Source organism: Psittacula echo (genome assembly GCF_963264785.1).
Source record: "Psittacula echo genome assembly, chromosome: 22".
In the NCBI taxonomy this organism is placed as follows: domain Eukaryota; kingdom Metazoa; phylum Chordata; class Aves; order Psittaciformes; family Psittacidae; genus Psittacula; species Psittacula echo.
The window spans coordinates 4,096,860-4,116,386 of record NC_137758.1 but is presented as its reverse complement, the minus strand read 5'-3'; the positions used below and the strand labels follow the sequence as shown (position 1 = coordinate 4,116,386).

Sequence of the window (19,527 nt, the reverse complement as noted above, 5' to 3'; positions counted from 1 at the left end):
AAGAACTGAGACCTGTCTCTCCACCCACAGGTAGTGGCATTAATTACAGGACATCTTTTGTTGTAAAGGTACACGTGACCATTTTAACTCCACAAGGCAAGATTTTACATCCTTTCATTTTATGGCAGGAGAATAAATTATTCTTGAAGAGCAAAAGATGTGAATGACAGCACAGTCTAGCCAGCCAAATTTTTTAAGCTGTAAAAAACATGAAGGAGTGTGACTTCTGCAGTCGCTATATTAGTGACCAGAAATATTATCTACATACTGAGCATATCCATCAGTCAGATTAGTATCAAACTGCTTCACCAGTCAGGTACACATCCCATTTTGATACCTTGCCCAGGACTCATGCAAACTGTAATGGACTTCACACAGCCAGGCTGCCATAGGGCTGGTTTGTTACACAGCAGTAATTCCAACTGCAATTACTATATGGCCATCAGTAGATATTATCACTTCCATCAGTAGCAATCCCACAGTACTGTGATCAATGTAGAACTGGCTTACAGGAGCCCTGCAGATTGCCCTGCAGTCTGACACCCCGAGGGTTCACCCAAGGAAACAACTGCCCCAGAACATGTCCTGACTGTGGCTCTGCAGTCAAAACTAACAAACTGGGAAATAAGGACTGCTCAAGAGTCTGGAACGTGTGCCAGAATGTCCTTTCATTAGCACCAGAATGAATACACTGACACCATCTTTCAAGGGAACAGCATGTCTTCAGCCTGTAGCCTTGCCTTAAAATAAAGCAAACCGAAAAGGATTCATCCAAGGACAGCAGCAGGAAGGAGTTCTGCTCCTAGCACAAATACAGACTCCTGCTTCGGAAACATGTGGATTTGTGGCATTTTGCATTTGCCATCTAGAGAGGAAGTACCCAGACAGTTTTCTTCTCATTGAGAGAGATTTTTAGTGGGCTTTATGTCAGAAGTGCTCAAGGGATGGTGAGCTTCTTCCCGTGGCAGCAGCCTACAATATCATCTTAGCGTTAATCTCCTTGTACAGCTAGCTGAAATTCCCTTTTAGCTAAAATGCTTGGAAATGTATATCCTAAGAACAGTAGGTTGAGAGGTCTTGGGCCTTTTCACAAGCAGAATCTGCTTAGCCATAGATAAGGGTTATAGCCATTCTCATGGGAACGGTGGGTGGAACCACTGAACCAGTTCATCTCAGTTCACCAATGTCCAATTTTCCATGCCGAAGCACTAAGTACAAGAGGAAAAGTGGAAGTAGGTTGGATTTCAGAACTGACACTACAGCGTGTTTCAGTCTCCCTCCAAGCAACCAGCAGTTCACTGAATGTCTTCCAAGAACAAACTGAATGGTAGCTGGCATCAGATCCTTGCAAAACTGGCATCCCAGCTCATAAAGCAAACCAGCTCCCCTCCTCTCCCCCACCAGCTTTTTCATTACAGCCAGACTCTTCTAATGAAGACACAGATTTTGTTCGTCTGCAGTGATGTAGGTACCATTGATGCAATCTCTATAGGTACACATTCCTCAACAGTACTATCAAAATCCAAGCAGTTCTGTGATGTGGGCACTCTCGCTTGTCCCAGGGCAGCCGTTCTGTAGATCTCAGTCTTAATTCACACGGAGGATGCTCTCAGTGGTTGCATACTCTTTGTTTCTGAAAACATTGAGCTGACTGAAGAAAAAGCAAAAGGCAGACAAGGTACAACTCACAGTCACCGATTCTATACTTTATTCCTGGTCACAGCCATCCCTTGATCCATTCCCATCAGCAGCAAGCTAAGCCTTGTGATGGAAGGCAGCAGGAGAGACTAAAGCTGTGCTGCCAAAACTTAAACTTAACAATTGGCTTAGGCCTTCTGGCAGGGGTACGGAAGTTCTATCTTTGCTTTCAGACTCCATTAAGATGTCCTCTCAAGCAAATTCTCATAAAAAGATACTGTTTGCAATATGTGCTCTTCCTCTCTCTCCTTTTCCAGTGTTTTAGTGTAGCCTCGTATCTGCTTTAGGGCTTGCAAGGATCTCCATGGGAATTCCTTCACCATGGAGTCAGTAATGTCAGCAGGGTATGAGCAGGACTTGGGGGTGCATTAACTCACCAACAGGACTGTAAATAAGAAAAATTAAACTGATTTATCTTTTAGGCAACTTCTAAAAATACCTCTGGGAATACTCATTTTCCAAAGCAACAACAAAAAAATCCATAACCTGCCTAAGAAGCATTCTCATAGGAATCTATTAATTCTATATACATTCAGTCAGCTTCCTAACGTACCACTTCAGCTGTGTTTTGGCATCTGGCAGAGACAGAGTTATTCCTTCACTTAAGGATCACAGAACCAGCCTGGAAATGGCATCCAGAACACGCATTTGCAGTGAATCACCAGGACACAAGGGTGTATTTAAGAGCAAGGCTTTAAGCATAGATGAATTTAACCCCCTTGAGAGCAAGTCTGTGTCTTGGCACTTCTGCCAAGATGCTCTGCTGTGTCTCCCATCTCACCCTTTTTTATCTCTTGAGCAGTAAGATACTGCTGTTTAGTATCTAAGCAGAAATTCAAGCCATGCACATCCATTTTGCCTTTCAGATTTAGGCACAACAGAAGACACCAGGCACCCCTTCCTTATGGAGCACAGAGAAACATCTTGCAACACCCTAACTGCTCTTTTAATGCATGTAATTGTCTTTGAAAATGCAAGTCACCAAAGACAGATTAGAAAAACCAAACTGAATTTGAAGATCAGGAGCTGAAGTCTTAGTAGTGAGAGAACATCCTTCAAACCCCAGGTCTTCAATCTGCCACCACAGAAAGTGAGAAAAATTATCCTGACTCTCCATTAGCACACAAACAACCCCGACTGCTTCTTTGCCTTCTATTTCTGAGGTGTATCTGATCATCAGATCACAGCGCAAGTGACATGCTATATTGTGAGGAATGTAAGCATCTCATTCACTGATAGAGTGGGGAAATAAAAGATAGAGTAATAGAGAGTACGGGATTTCTGCCCCCACGCCCAAGTTGACTGAATTGGTCTATTGCTGTGTTGATGGATGTTCGATGCCATGCTTTCTGCAAAAGCTAAACATTAGGCACACACTGAACTCAAGCTCCTAGCCTCTTATCAATTCCTATTTCAGCTATTTTGAGCAGATCAAGTCCCTCAGCTTAACAAAAGCCCAGAGATCAGTTTAAGATCTGTAGCTTATCCTAACCACTAATAACACCACAGTCTGAGCAGTCTCTTCCCCAAATCACCATATAGACACATACCTGATGTTGAAGCCAGACAAGCAAAAGCACCCCAATAAGCCTTTCCAAGCCAGCATCCCTAAACAGAGATGCCAAAAGCAGTTCCTAGGAAAGACCACTCCTTTTAACAGTTTTTCAACTTAAATACTCTCAGCTGTAGCCAGTCCTTTCCCAGGTGGCCTAAGCTGCCTGCTTGACTCTAAGCACACCCTACTCCCTCAATTAGCTTATGAATTTGTTAGCCACATTTCAGCAGTTTGAGGACACAAGGGAAATAGGGGAAAGCTGGTCCCCCACTTGTACACACGTTGCTATACAACAAGTCAAGTACCTGGCTTGTGAGGTCTTTGTACAGCTTGTCTTGTTCTGGTTTTGTGCTAAGTGATGCACAAAGGATTCCTGTACAGTTTGTAGGACTCTTGGGCACTGTGTTCCTAAAACACAAATTCCAGTAAGCCATCCTACTGAGCAAAACCCTCAATCCATAAGAAACGAAGGAAGATGGGGCCTTCTTTCTCCAGGGAACTACTGCCACATTTCATGTGAACATAAACCCTTTGACATGGCTGCACAATGCTTCTTCATTTGAAGTATGCTTGAAGAGGATAACTTTCTATATCTCTATATATATAACTCTAACTTACATGGCATTTGCCTGTTCCTCCCTTCTCCCTGCCTTTCCAGAGGGCTTGGCCACAGAAGGGGTTACACGCCTTCAGCTTGCACCAAACCCAGTCCTCAGGACCTGCTACAAACTCTCCATCAGCAACCATATACACTGAGGCAGGCAAAGCACAGCCTCCTTTTAACACACTGCAGGTATAAAGTGTGGAACACAACTGGTGATATCCATGAAGAGCAGAGAGCCAGGAGTCCTGCCTCTAGAAACACCATTACAAAGTCTAAAACATGAAGCTCAGGTCCACATTTTGGATCTAGCACGCAGCTGTGACACAGAAGGCTTTGGAGATAACACATACAAGTTCCAACAAGCGTAGCACTGCACAGCCCTGAAGGTCAGAGCCAAGCTTTCAGCTAAGGGAAAGCAAGACAGCTTGTGTTTTGCCTCCTAACAGAGACAAAAGATCAGGGTACATCTGTTGGCATTCAAAGGTCATGTCGAGCTTAAAAGCCTTACTGGTTTTTGGATAAAAATCAAACAGCACAGGTTCTTTTTGGTTTTGCTTTTTTACCTTCTGGTTCCTGAGCCTTGACATTGTGTTTCAACAGCGCTTCCCAGGTTTCCTCCTCAGCTACAAAACGGCTAGAAACACCCTGGGTTTAATCAAAGCTGAGTTTCTCACCTGAGTTTACAAGCCAGATCATTAAGGAAGAAAAGGCAACCTCCTGAGAGTCATGAGCAAACCTGAGAGCTGCACCACTGGCATTGTGATCGTTACCCCTATGAAAGCTCATGTTGGAAGTGCTGTTTGCTTGCTTGGTTTTACACCTGCTTTGGGTTTTGTTTTCCCCTCCCTTTTTCTGGCTCTTCAGGGATCCACTGAAGATGAGCAGCACATGACTAAAGGCACCTCCTTAATTGAAAGCCAACATCACCACCTGCTGCATTGCCTGGAAAAAACAACCGTAAGTACCAACACAATCCTTCTACACCTTGCTAACGCCTTGTGCCTGGCCCAGGCTTCCTATGGGCAAGATGTACACACAATGTGGTTTGAAGTGGCCCTCAGACATACTCAGTAGACCTTAAAACTATGCCAGAGGGGGCTGACGCTCAAGCTCCTGATGCAGTGGGTTAACTTAAACTTCAAACTGAAACAGGGGAAGTTTAGATTGGATCTAAGGAAGAAATTCTTTACTGTAAGGGTGGTGAGGCACTGGAATGGGTTGCCCAGGGAGGTTGTGAATGCTCCATCCCTGGCGGTGTTCAAGGCCAGGTTGGATGAGGCCTTGGGTGCCATGGTTTAGTGTGGGGTGTCCCTGCCCATGGCAGGGGGGTTGGAACTGGATGATCTCAAGGTCCTTTCCAACCCTAACTATTCTATGATTCTATGAAATGCACTTCTATTTCATTGTCCTCTTAAAAAGTAATCATAATTCCAGTGCAAAGGGATCACAACGTGATTATCTGCTACTCCACAGTTACCTGCACCAGCACCAAGTCAATAGCTAGTTGCTCAGTCAAGTTCACTTGAATGCAAATAACTCTTCAGCGTGGGGTTAGGGAGATCCTATAAACACCGTGTACCTTAAGTTTAATTTTTTCAGTGTTTCTAAAATAAAACTGAGCTGTATTTGTCTTGTGCTGTCAGTCACACATCATATACTTGTCACTTGTGCTAAGTAGCAATAAAGGACAGTTCTGCTGCTTTGAAAGGAGGAAGATGCTGTCAGTGACTCCAAACTACAACCTGGTCACCAGTGCCAACAGGCTGGAAAAAAATTACCTTTAGCCCTTTATATGGCAGATGAACTCTCTTAATGAGCTTAAAGGCTGCACATATCTTTTCTCAGTACAGTTCTGGTTGCAAGAGAAGGTAATTTATCTCAAAGCCACTCTAGCAGTTTCTGTAACAGGACTGCATCATACAAGGTCTTGGGAGTGAGAATAGTGTTTTTCATTATTAAGTGATGTTGTTTGCAAGTCTCTAGAACATTTTACATCTTTATTTGAGACTTGTGTTTCACTTCCAGGTTTATATAAAAGGTTCTGCAGTAAAGGAATACATTATGAGGTGTCCCTGCCCACGGCAGGGGGGTTGGAACAAGATGATCTTAAGGTCCTTTCCAACCCTAACTATTCTATGATTTTATGATTATCTATACCATGATTCATTATAGAAAGAATGAAGGGAAGTTAACACTTCAAATATTCATGCCTTTTTCTGTCTGCATCCATCATCAAATGTACTTTTGATTTCTGACTTGCAAGAGCTTTCTTTTAGATAAATTGCCTTCACTTCCATAGTTTGGCTTGTGCTGGAATAACACCACTTAGGCTTCAGCGATACACTGGAAGATGCCTGGTTAATTACAGTGACCTGCTGAGTGCAGCTGGTTTGTCACAGTGAGCTTGAAAGGTCACGATTCCACGGACCATGAACTGGTTCTTCCTGTATCAGTGACTACTGAATTCATTTTATAAGCCTTGTCTTGCCTTGATTTCTACCAATTTTGGATGTCACATAACAAGCAGATATTTCACAATCTGACTCTTCAGTTTAGAACTTTATGCTTAAAGCCGTTACTACTGTGACCCATATTTTACAAGCATAAGTTCATTTGCAAACTTTAACAAATTGGCTGAGGCAGAAGCTGCCAACGCTGCCTGCGGGTCTGCCCTTGTAAGGCCCCCACTTTGTACAAGTTCTGACCTCTGCACAGGCAGGTGGACATCTCTGGGACCTGCATGATTTGCTCCATTCCTAATGAGCCCATTATGTGCTGGGAGTAACGCAGCCAAAGCACATCTTCATTTGTGGATGCATTAGCCCACCACACTAATGAGGCTGGATCACCTCCAGCACACAAACCTACTCAGTGAGTATCATGGCTGAAGATGTCCCAAATGTTGCTCTTTTCAGCAAAGAATGGCAATAACAGTGATACTTTGCATTTTTAATTAAAACCTAGAGGGAGAATCTGCACAGTATTTAATGTGTTTTCCCCCACATTTTTCAGGCAGTTCTTACCATGACGTTGCATCAACTCACACAACAAGTTCAGATTCTGGTCTGGAATTATCAATCCAAATATTTTCAATCAGCTTGTGTGGAAATTCTGTAGTTCACATAATCGATTCAAATACATTGAACAGTTCTCCTCCCAAAATTCTAGATCAAAGTAAAGGCATTTTTCAACTCTGAAGAGTCATTTTGTGACCACGTTGCAGGAATGGAATGAGCAATGTACCATGGTTGCAAACTTGTTTCAATGGGCAATTCACCTTTCCTTAAACTAGGCAGAAGGATTCTAAAAGTACGTTTATTGTCATGGTATCTGTGGTCATCAGTAGCATACAGCCTTACAACCCAGTGGCCGTGAACAGCTCCCGAATCTGATGTGTCAGATGATAAAGTGACCCTAAAGTACTTCTAGTTGCCATAACTGAGACTACTTTGTCCCATTAACACAACAGATGGAGTTTGTTCAAACAAAAGGAGTTGTTTTCCACTCGTTCCAACTCTCAGACTGAGTATGGACATTTACATGCCATGTTTTCTCCAAATGCCAAGTGCATTGGATCCAGTCCTTCAGCCCAAACCTTTCTTCTCTGTTTTCACAGAGTATGATCACAACCCGTATCCATTGGTGACCCAATGGCAATACAATTCCAATTCACTATTTGTGAATCAGTAGCTGAAACTTTGTTCTCCTTTGCCTTTGGCTCCCAAAAGATCAAAGCAATAAAGCTGTTACCAATTTTGTTCTATTTCCAAAACCGTAACATTAAAAAGCATATGTGTGAGAAGGAAGGAACAAACGGGTCTGATTCAGGCAAGGTTTGGTAAAGAGCAGGTGCTGTTGCCCATTCAAACTTGAGCAAGCCAGCTGGAATGCTGAGGCAATAGATGCAAGTGCTGGGACTAAACTTCTGAATGCTGGTATGGACAATCAATGGTGTTTTTATCTTTTGTTGGCATGTTGTCCCGTAGGGATTGTCCTATCTTGTGGATGATCCCCTGTTATCTGTACGAACTTCCACCATCAAGGTACTTCCTTTTTAATTCAATGTTTTCTCTATGGTCTCTGTGATGTGTCTGGAGAGTGTTTGCTTCCTTTCTCAGTCCTGGTCTTGTCTTTGGGAGTCTGTGCACATGGCTCTTTTTGGCTCTCTAGTGCTCTTGTTTCCTGTGAGTTGTTATTGTTCAGTGAACACTGATGCCTGCCTTTACCATGGTTGCTTTTGTTTCCCATCCTTTCTGATGCTGAGAGGGACTGGATAAAGTACGTTCACTGGAATTACTTGGGTGCTCACACACACACATGAGTTCTTTCTTTCAGGATTTCTTAGCACAAAAGCTCTTTACAGATTCAGCTTTCTGAATTTCCTTCCCCTCCACACTTCCCACTCTCACCTGCCATGTTTATTTCCACTCAGCTAATAGCACTCAACAAACTGCAGGTATGCTTTGAACCCAACAGCCAATACAAGCAACATCCTGCAGTTAAGTAGTAAGCAAGAGGGTCATTCAAATAAAACCCAATCCTAGACCCAGGCACAAAGAAAAAGGAGCATGAATCTCCTCTTGGGTTTCATAACCATGTGGTTATAACCATTGCAGACTCTGAAGCCAATTCTGGAATCCAGACACAGAAATGAAATTTGAACACAATATATTAGCTATCTCAGACTACATAAGCAAGGCAGCACTGACATGACTATCATGCCTCTGTCATAGCAACAGCTTCTTTTATGCCCCTGCTGATGCAGGAGAGCAAAATCTTCTCTTGGTTCACTGAGTGAAAGGGCAAAGCCATTTCTTTTTGAAGATCTGCCTAGTGCAAATATTTTCAGGCAGAGAGGCAGAGAACATCTCCCACAGCCAAGGGGCTGACACATCCCACCCGCACAGCAAAAGGTGCCGTTGAAAACAAGCTGCTGTGTCACAGAGAGTAATGGCACTGTTTCTTCCCCTGCCAGAACCACGAGTTCATAGATGAGCAACTGTTCGAGCAGAACTGCATGGAGAGCTCAATGCAGAACTATCCTTCCTCTCGGAGCCCGTCCTTGTCAAGTCACCACGGCCTGACCACCTCCTGCTGCTCTCGCCGTAACAAGAAGACCACTCACCTTCCCAACTCCAGTGTGCCAGCCACTCGCCTGCGGAGCATGCAGGAGCTCAGCACCATCCACATCCAGTGCAGCGAGCAGCCCTCCCTTACAACAAGGTACAGTAAGTAGGCTCTTGCTGCTAACTACTGCATGCAAACCTCCAAAGCACATTATCCAACTGGACGTTCTTGCGGGCCTCTTCTCCAGCCAGGGAGAGCGGTCCAGTGCTGGGAGCATCTTTGCTTCTCTCATGACAACCCAAGCAAAGTGGCTCCTAACTGTTTCTGGGAAGAGCCAGGTCAAAGCTAGACTCTAGTGCAGCTCTCCTCTGGCCAGACTGGACACAGAAAAGTGAATTCCAGCTGAGTGCTAATCACAGATGCAGGAGCCACCAGCTCTCAGCTGTGAGCCACCCACCAGAGCTGGTGCAGGACCACTTCACAGCCCACCTCCCAGACAGCCCAAACCTTTAACTGGAGCAGAGACAACTGTCTGTCAGCAGAAGCTGCTAGAGAGCTGTACACACGGACATGGTCCACACCAGGGTCACACCACTGACTTTCACTGCCCTGAAGTCTGAGTCACAACTGTAAGCATCAAGCATCACTGGGAAACAAATAAGGAGGAATTTCACAATGGTGTCTTAGTAGCTCTCACCTAAAAAGCCATTAGCGAGACAGGTGAAGAAGTAGCTCTTAATAGAAAAGCTTGAAATTTTCATTTTATCCATAGCTTGATGGAAAAAAAAGATACCATTTCTTCACCATACCTTCCTTGAACATATTAAATTACTTCCTAAATCTCCCTCAGCCCATTAAGCTTCTTGTACAGTAGACTGGCTTTGAGCTTCCCATTCTTCTTCTCCCCCGTCCTATCAAAGGGCTCTAGAAACTGAAAGGAAGCTGCCTTTGGGCAGCAAGCGGTTACTTTGTGCCAGGCTGAAGTCAGAATGGTGTTTCAGAGAAAGAATTATCAATGAATCCACAGAAAACAAGTCTCTAGCTACTGCAGTTTCAAGATGACAATGGCTTAAACCAGCACTTGTAATTCAGGGGAATGTCAACTATTTTGCCTTTGAGCAACCTGCTCCAGTGCAAGGTGTCCCTGCCCATAGCAGGGGGTTGGAACTGGATGAGCTTTAAGGTCCCATCTAACACAAACCAGTCTGGGATTCTGTGATTTCAGTGGGTCAGATGTCAGTGATATTTTACATGTCAATGCTGTTCATTATTTCACTTGCTTACCAAACTGTAAGAATGGAGAGAGGAAGAAAAGCTTTTGAACTGTTTTTCATGTGGAATGCAACTAACTGGGTGTACTGGTTACCACTGGCAGAACCACCCAGTCCCTAAGACTGCCCCACTCTCAGCTTGTGACTGAGGCAACCGGGGAGCAGAATGGGTTCTGCAGTGTTCTTGGGATGCTTGAGCGATCCAGAAACATCCTCTTGGTGAGTCACTCTGAGATAACAACAGCAATAGCTCCTCAACTGGGAGCCTTACATTTTAAAAGGACAGGCCTTGTGTTTAAAATGAACATGTTGGGCTGGTAATAGCAGACTCCTGTAGCTGTGCAGATGCACAGAAACCAACCTATCATTTTCCTCTCTGTAATTAATTATAGGATGCAATTGATGCAGATCTAATAAGAATGCTCCCAGCTGCCAGATCACTGAAACTACTGCAGAGAGATGGAAAAAAACAGAAAAGATCAAGGGACAGCGAATTTGAAAGAGGCAGTTGAAATGTAAGGAAGACACCACCTCTTTCTCAGAGCTACCTGTGCTCTGACAAGATGCAGTGCACAGGACAGTACATTTAGATGCCCTCTTAAGTAAACTAGAATTATGCAAGAATGAAACAGAAACATAGAACGATTTACCCTGTGAAAAGCTGTATCCTAACTTTGGGGAATACTAAAGCAGCTTAGTGTAATCTGGGTAGAAATAAATGATGCCTTGAAGGGACTGGGGGGAACATTTAAGTGGAGCCTCCTGAATATTTCAGTACCCTTAGCTCACAGGAATAAGATGCTCATTAAGAACAAGTCGCATTCGCATCCTCTCTGCTGTCTGGTTCCAAAAAGTACAAAAGCCAAACACTAAATTTGTTTTCTAGTCGTTCCAGTCTCAACATGAAATCAGATGATGGGCTGAGACCGAACTGCAAAACTGCCCAGATAACAACAGCCATCATCAGCATCCCCACGCCGCCGGCACTCACGCCAGAAGGTGAGAGCAGACCTCCACCCAGCAGCCCTGGCCACGCCACGAACATTCCCACCACCACCACAAGCAACATAGTCAAGGTCTCTGCCTTGTAAGACGTCTCATGCGCAGAAGGAGGCTGGAAGACCAGTGCCCCTCTCCCTCCACACCTCCATGTTCCTTTCTTGCTGCAAATTGTGCCTGGATGGACCAACCTGACATTTTGTCATCAAATTAGCAATGGAGACCTAACGAGGCAGCTTTCTCCAGACTCGCGTCATGCTGTGGACTGAGGAAGGATTAGGAAAGGGAGGAAGAGGCTGGTTAAAGGAAAAACCTGCATTGACAGAGGGTTGTGCCATGGTACAGGGCAAAAATCACCTGCAGAGACTGGAGGGAAAAAATCATCATGGCAACAAGAGAGTCAATAAAGAAAATGGGAATATAACACTGTGTATCGCAGCACCTTTTTAAAGGTTTTTAATGGATAATATTTATTCATGAGGAAATGACTGAAAAGGTGAAAAACAATGGATTTTGTGAATTTTTTTTCTTCATGGAGCAGAACCTTTAAACCAACCAAAATTTCACATTTTGGGTTTTTTTCTTTTATAGGAAAAGCTATAGACAAAGAAGCCACCTGGCACAGAAACCTATTCCATTCCCGTGTGTGTGTGCGTGCGAGTGTGCAGCACAACCCCTGAGTTACCCACAGCAGAGCACGTGCCCATGATTGGCTGCACAGTAGGAAAACACAAGCACGTGTCAGCGCACCCATGTGCACACACACCCCCCTACTCCACCCTGGATGGCATTCTTTATTTAGCCAATTTTGTATCCGCCTTTTAAGTCAATACAGTGCAATTGCAAACGGTGTGTTTGTCTGCTAATTATTGTCTGTGAAAACATATTTGTGCAACAAAAAAACCAACAAGAAAACAAAAAAAAGACAAGCTTTAGTAGAGTTTTAGTCCCACAGGGGGATCTGCTTTCTGATTTTGTTATCACTTACTTGTAAGAGTGTGGCTAGATTACCAGTTCTGTATTTTTAAACAGGAAAACAATAAAAACCAAGGTAGGATTCTTTTTTAATCCTGGACACACAAATGGCAAAGAATGAGAAAGCACCGAGCTCAACTGCATCATGCCTTCATCAGGCTGACAAGAGGTTTCTTGTAATGTACACCCATGGGGTTTCATTTTTGGTTTCTCTAGATCAAGTTCTTTGCTAGCTCTGGATATACAACCTATTGTAAATAGTAGCCAAATAATTTCTGGATCTATACCTGATAATAATTAACCCCAGGGCCAGATATCTTCCATGGACAGAGAGGTATTTGGCTTTTTCAGAGTCTTAGGGCTCCAGCTGTCTCATCAATGGCTTTCTGGGTTGCATTGATTTTGGGGGTAGACTAGGTTTGCAGGTTTATTTTTCCAGTCCCAGTATAAGATCTATAGCATGCATCCACTTGAGAAGGGGGAGCATTACTGGAGTTTGGAAAACACTTGATCAAGTGTGGTACAGACAGCATTTTCTTTTTGCAGCTCTACACTTAGTTTGGGAAAAGTCACACACTTCTAGTGAACCAAAACCTGCAGCAACACGGTGTGGTACTGCCAAGAAGCTGACACTTCTCACTAAGCTGTGGTCAGTCCCCGCACCTCTTTCTGAGATCTTTCTAGGAATGATTTATTGCAAGGAAATAGTTCTGAAACACAACTGATTTCCCCCACCCCCCCCCCGCCATTGAGTAACATTCTCCTTCCATTCTGCCTTTCTCAAGTCCCCTTTTCATACCAGGTAGGACCCACGAAGGGCAGGATGAGGAACACCATCACCCAGCTTTCCATCTCCCATACACTTTGGCTAATTACTGTGGTCATGCACAAACGCCTCTTCAAGGCCCTACACACACCCAGGAATAGTGATGCACCCAACAGCTTGTAGATAATAAGTGAGTATTTTAAGTGTCCTGTTTCTGAACAGTGATTTTACCAACACTGGAGGTAAAAGAACTACATGAAGCATGTTTGAGGCTGATTCAGCAAAGGGATGGCTTTTTTTTAGCATCTGTCATAATCTATCCTGATGTAATATTTATATACACATATACATGCATACACATATAAATAAATAGACACATACATGTATAGGTAGATAAATAGACCTACATGCTGACTTAAACATGCAAGCTAGCACCGTGCTTTATTAGCACTCCTAACCTAGTCTAGAGAACAGACTCGGATGGCTGATGCATTAACTCAATAGCCTCCTTGGAAACCTACCACATCCTAGGAATATTAGGGCTATGGCTAAGCCTTCTGTAGCTGCACCAGCTTATAGTCATTGATTCCAGTGCTGTAATATGTTATCCAAAACTATGTTTAGTCCTGTTTTAAATGATTAAAATGCTCGGCCTTTGCTGCTTCCTGTAGGAGGTTATACTGCAGTTAATCTTACCACAATTGAGTTTTTCTTGATGTTTTAATTTATTCTTTGCTTTAATTTCATTATTTGTCATCACCTGCTCCCCATCTGAACATCCTCACTCTTGCAGATCAGAGGCCTTGCTCTCCACCACTCACCACCTTGCAACCTCATCAACACTGGCACAGAACGAGGGTTAAATGTGACCATGCTGACTGGGCACAGTGCTCCTTCCAGTGTGCAGGAGTACATGATTACAAAGAGCCAGGGGCTCATCATGGACTCTCAGTGCTGCCTTTCTTATTCCTGATTTACTGTGGAGCGGTAAACAAACCACTTCATCTCACTGCACCCATTTGTCTGTAAACAGTAATCAACAGCAGCCCTTGCTTGGAGCACTATTGGTGTGTTTAATTGCCATCAATACAGATGCTTTTTGGGAAGAAAAAAAAAACATTTTTAAGAGGAAGATAAAAAAATATATAAGGAGGAAAGCCAGTCCCTGCCTGCTAGAGCTCAGGTTGTCAAGGCAGCCATGGCCTTTGTTCTCTTCTACAGAAGAGGAATCATTGTTATCCTTGCTCAAAAATATATGGCTTGCCTCTTCTACCATTAACTTAGCAGGTGCTGCCCCATGCAGTCAGTACCTCAGCACAGACTTTCAGAAGATAAAGACAGACAAAATTAAGGCAGTCTGAGCTTAGAGGAACAGAGCTAAAAATATTTTTAATGAAGGCATTAGCTCCCTTTATACACTGATTTGAAGTAAACTGAGTAATGCTTCTGAAAGCTCTTGAAAATATGCTAGTACAAAACCTCCCTGCATTGCCCAACCCAGCTACATCCTCATTATGAGAGCACTGTGCATTCATGGAAACAGCAAAGACAAGAATCTCTCGCCACTGGAGCAGTGGTTGATAGGGCATAACACAGCATCCTTCAAACGGAACGCAGGGAAGAAGGGAAGAGCATGGGAGCTGCACTACAGCCTCTTATTCCCACAATGAAGGGAGGCAATTAACTTTAGTACCTGAAAGGCTCTTTATAATAGTGAAACAGCAACTTATAATCTAACTTAGCAACCATCTCAAAGGAGGTTGTAGTGAGGTAATCGGTCTCTTCTCCTAAGTAACAAGCAATAGGACAAGAGGAAATGGCCCCAGGCTGCACCAGGGGAGGTTTAGATTGGGTATTAGAAACAATTTCTTCCCCAAGGGGTGCTCAGGCACTGCAACAGGCTGCCGAGGGCAGTGGTGGAGTCAGCATCCCTGGAAGTGTTCCCAAACCGTGTAGTCAAGGCCCTTAGTGACATGGGTTAGTGGTGGCCTTGGCAGTGCTGGGGAACAGTTGGACTTAATGATCGTAAAGGTCTTTTCCAACCTAATTGATTCTATGATTCCTGAAATAAGTCACTCTTGAAAATTCCTTGACCAAAACTTTAACTGAAGGATTCGGGCCGCTCTCTCCAGGACTGCCAAGTGCTGCCTTGCCTGACCAGCACCCCTTTGCCCTTCCCCAGGGCCACACACACGCAATGACACGGATATACAAACCAGCACGTACCCCTGCAATCCTGCTCAGTCCTGATGCACATGGAAGGAAGGGGGCTTCTCCAGCTGTGGGCTACATCCAGGTGGAAAAGCATCCAGCAACTTAGGTAGGTTCTAGTCCTGACACCTTTCTGAAAGGCAGGTGGTATAAAACAGCCTGATCAGCAAGACTGCTCAACAGAGTGTCTCTAGAACATTGGCAGTTCCTTTCAAAAGCCTTCCCCCTCCCTCTAATTCCTTACTACTTTTTATAGTTTTAGAGAAGTTCATTAAGAATAAAGAAAAAGATTGTACAAAAAGCAAGTGGAAGGGGATTATTTTTTCAGTCTTTCATAAAGCAATATTAAAACTATCACAGGAGCAAGACATTTTGTTCCCTTTCCAAAACCTTTTCTGAAGGAAACCTGTTTTCACAGATTTTCAGCATATTCTAGTAGTATATTTACTCTCTCCACATCTGGCATTAGGCTGCTAATAGAAGGAGTCACATCCAATTGGCAAAGAATGATGAGAAATAGCTTCTACATCTAGGCTTTGACTTCAATCTAGTCCTTCTGAAACTCACCTTTTATTATAATTTTCCTTAAAAGATCTTAAGTACACCCACAAAGATGAGGCCACAGAAAGAATTAAGAAAAGCCATCCCTCCTCTGCCTGCACATGATCCTTCACTGCAATAGATTGTGTTATTTTCTCTAGATTAGATTTAAAATTCTCCAAGGAAAGGACTTTGACTGCTTCCCTGGAGAGCTTATTCCAGGCTGATAGATCTTAATGCCAAGGATTTTTCTCCCGCGGTTCAGTCGTAATTTCTTCCTTATTTTTCCTCTCTTGCTCCCATTGTACATCCTCAGCACATTATAAATTAGCTGCCTACCAACAGAATTCTTATGCCGGAGACTACGTCTGTCAAATAATTATCATTGTTAAAAGTGAACTGGAGAAAAGGTGAACTAAGTAACAAATACAGCTTTAGCATGGAGTAAAGCTAACAGGGAATTCAAAATACATCTTTCTTTACAGTTGGCCAGAAATACCAAATTTGAATCAATGCTGCTTGTTTAATCTGAAACAGTCAATAATACAAACGGCAAACCAGCATTTCTCATTCTAGTTTAGACAGCTTCAGCTGTGTGCATGAAAATCAGATTAATCCCAGCTAAAGCAAGCAATGTTTCTTCAAATAATTTGCTTTTTTAAGAGGTTGTAAAGATGTTGTATCTTACATGTATTATACAGCAAATTCAGCCAATTAAAAATCACCTTTTATTTATGGGTTGCACCACCCCTTGGATCCTGTAATATTTTGTCTATGGCAGAGTTACAAAGTCAGCATTCAAGGATGGCTTGTGAATATCAGCAGCTTTGAACTGAAGACTTTATTCTGCTTTTAAAGTAAATGGTATAGGTGATTAATATACCTTTTCCATATAATTTACCAATCAAATGTATCTTAGTTGAGTAAAAAAAAAAAAAACACTTATTTTTCTCCAACACTTTCAGCAACTGCACTAGATACATGATTTCAGAGCTTGAGTTTTTAGGCTTCACATTTAATGATGCCAGAAACACTCTTCATAAAGGTTTAGTTTTTCTAAAACTTTAAGAGCCAACAGAAGGCAGTGTGCATGCTGATTAGAGCTAGGAGACAGCATCTGTGTTCTAGCAACCTGTGTTCTACTCCTGTCTTGATGAATCACTAAGTGACCTCGAAGAAGTCATTTCACCTCTCTGCCAGTTACCCAAGCTGTAGAGAATTTAGTACCTCCTCCTTCAGTAAGTGAAGCTCAATTCATGAACACCTACAAAACACCAGAGAATAATAGGGAAAGCATACCAGAAAAGTACTGCTACTCATGTTCAGAATGCAAAACTGTGCCAGAAAAACTTCAGGTGGAACAGTCGAAAGACCAGGTGACAGAGCTTGTGAAAATTCCTTCTCGAGTTTCCCTCTCAGTCAGTAGTCTGTTACTTTGTGTGTATACGTGTGCATGTGTTTCTTTTCACTCTGATTTAAACTAGTGCTAGTCACAGAAGTCACACAGCTGTCTGGGTGAGAAGTTACCAACCACACCAAATGCTCTTCTCTGTTCTGTTGCAACTATGAGTGGGAGCTCCCTCTGGCTCCTCGGACCAATGAAGTATCTTACACAACGTGTGTGATGGTCTATTTTTGATAAATCAGTAAGGCATTCCAATGCAATGGTGTTTTCTTTAGAAGTTTTATGTTAGGAGAAGCTCTCAACCTTATTATTTTCTATTTTCGTACTATAAATGGGCTTTGCTTACAAACATCAGAGGACAGATACAAAATGTACTGTATACAACTGCAGGTAGCTTCATTTGAGAACAACTTTCTAGAAGAACCAAGTTTCCTGTTGTCTTCTTTTGGAATTGTAGTGCATATGTTGAAACTTGTATATCATTTACAGTATTGAGTCTTGTGCCACTGCTGTACCTGATGTATCCAATCTGGATTAAACAGAGTATGTGCCACAAATACCAAGATGCTGCTGTAGATTTCTTACCCAAAAAATTCTGGGAGGTTCTTTTGGAGAACTCTGGGTTTTGGCCTAAGCCACTTGAGTTGTATTTAAGCAGTAATAACTCCTACTTAAGCAACCATGAATAAAACCAGCAGGATGTCAGAGATGTTACAGGAGGGCCATAATGCAGATACCTAAGCTCATGTCCTACAGTGTCCTCCCTTTTGAACATTAAGAGCTGCAACAAAATTCATCTTGGATGAAAAATCCTACCTCTTGGCCTTCTCAAACTGTGCAGGCAAAACCTAGGTGAGCCTCCTCCCTGGGGTGGTTTGTGACACAAAAGGAGGAAGGCAGGAGAAAACAGTGCAGAAGGAACCATATTTCTAATATGATATTATGTTCAAAAAGCACATCTTGTGCCTTCCTTTTAAAGGGGCAATCTCATCTTGGCAATTTGGTTTAGGCCAAAGTCTTGCATTCTGTGTTGCAGACAGGGCCAGCTTGTTCCAACCACAAAACAGAAACTGTCCCTTAGGAGGTATTAATTCAAATTTCCGAAATTCATTAAGCTGAAACTCACATTTCCTATTAGGTGGCCTCTAACACCCACAGAATTAGAGCTGAACACACGAGGTGATAGGACACTTTCCTGTCTTGCAGTAAAGGCTGACACCCACGAGGGGCCAGCATCACCCCACTACAGAACACAACACAGGGACCGCAGCCCCCTGCTCGCCAGGCTTGGGCTGCATTTCTGTGCCACTCCTGAGCTAGATCAATCCTACAGTTCTGCGCAGTGAAGGGAGCCTGAACTGCGTGGTATAAAGTTTAGACCCACCGTTCCACAAGAAGCTGCCAGGGACGCCACGGGATTTGCAGAGGGAGTTATGCAGGAACATTCGGAAACCTCAGGCAGTGAGTGATTTATGCAAGCTGAGTGAAAACATACTTTGTTCCTCAAAATGAATTTCAAAGTTGTTGAAGGTGAGCAACCAAGCATTCCTGAAGACACCCATTTCACCAAGTTAAAGCAGCAAGGCCCAGCGGAAGTACAGTTCATGGTAGGTAGAAAGCTTTTACTAAGAAAATCCCAGCCTTATGCTTAAAAGAACCCCCCCACAAATGAACTGTATCTGCTCTGCTAAACTTTGAGAAATCAAAGAAACTAGAAGAAATGCATCTCTCTGATCCCAAACATACTAAAGCCAGAAGATGAAGTTTCAAAATTAGCATGGAGTCAACCTAGGCTCAATACCCAGAAGCAAGCAGCACTCTCCTCATCCTGCTTCAGGACACCTACATACAGAACAGCGCAAGCCACAGGCAATGCCAATTAGTTTTAGTCCTGACAGGTAATTTCATTTCTAATTAAAGCTTTCCTGTTAAGTGTGGCAAGTCTGATAGTGCTGCACCCACAGAGACAGACCAATTATGACTGCTGCACGTTTTCTACGTAATTAAACCATCCTGTACTGCACTGTGTGCCATACACTCACCTATACAAATGTTATTTACACAGTGTTAATTAACCAGACTGAAATTAGCAATACAGACATTCAGATGAAGGTTTCACTCTGCCTCCTAAGTGCTACAGAATCAGTGCCTGGTGTTTAATACGAGAACTATGGAAAATGAAATTATCTCAGCTATAAACAGACCATGTAGCCTTTACCATGAATTCATCTTCACCTTAAAGTCACATGGAAAACAAGTCAAGCAAATAAAACTGGGGCTGGTTTGTATTTTCCTCCTTACTGAAGTTTCTTAGGTGTAAGTGGCTGCCTTTTCTCTTCCTTGGTTTATTTTGCATTGTTAAGATTGCAACTGAACATCCAGCTCTTTCATTTCCTTTTATTAAAAACCTCATAACACCAGCACTGGAATGCATGT

General features: G+C 43.1%; 1 protein-coding gene across 2 annotated transcripts in view; it reads left to right on the top strand.

The window, feature by feature from the left end:
- KCND3 (potassium voltage-gated channel subfamily D member 3) overlaps window positions 1–11,286 on the top strand; it is a gene marked incomplete at both ends in the record, with an annotated part of 115,842 nt that extends 104,556 nt beyond the window's left edge. The window contains 4 exons of one of the 2 annotated variants that reach the window (XM_080633034.1): window positions 4,722–4,814; window positions 7,844–7,900; window positions 8,833–9,080; window positions 11,082–11,286. In XM_080633034.1, coding sequence (XP_080489160.1) covers window positions 4,722–4,814; window positions 7,844–7,900; window positions 8,833–9,080; window positions 11,082–11,286 — 603 coding nt within the window. The remainder of the gene's footprint in view (window positions 1–4,721; window positions 4,815–7,843; window positions 7,901–8,832; window positions 9,081–11,081) is intronic. The other variant, XM_080633035.1, reaches the window with a different exon arrangement.
- Between the last annotated feature and the right edge of the window lie 8,241 nt (window positions 11,287–19,527).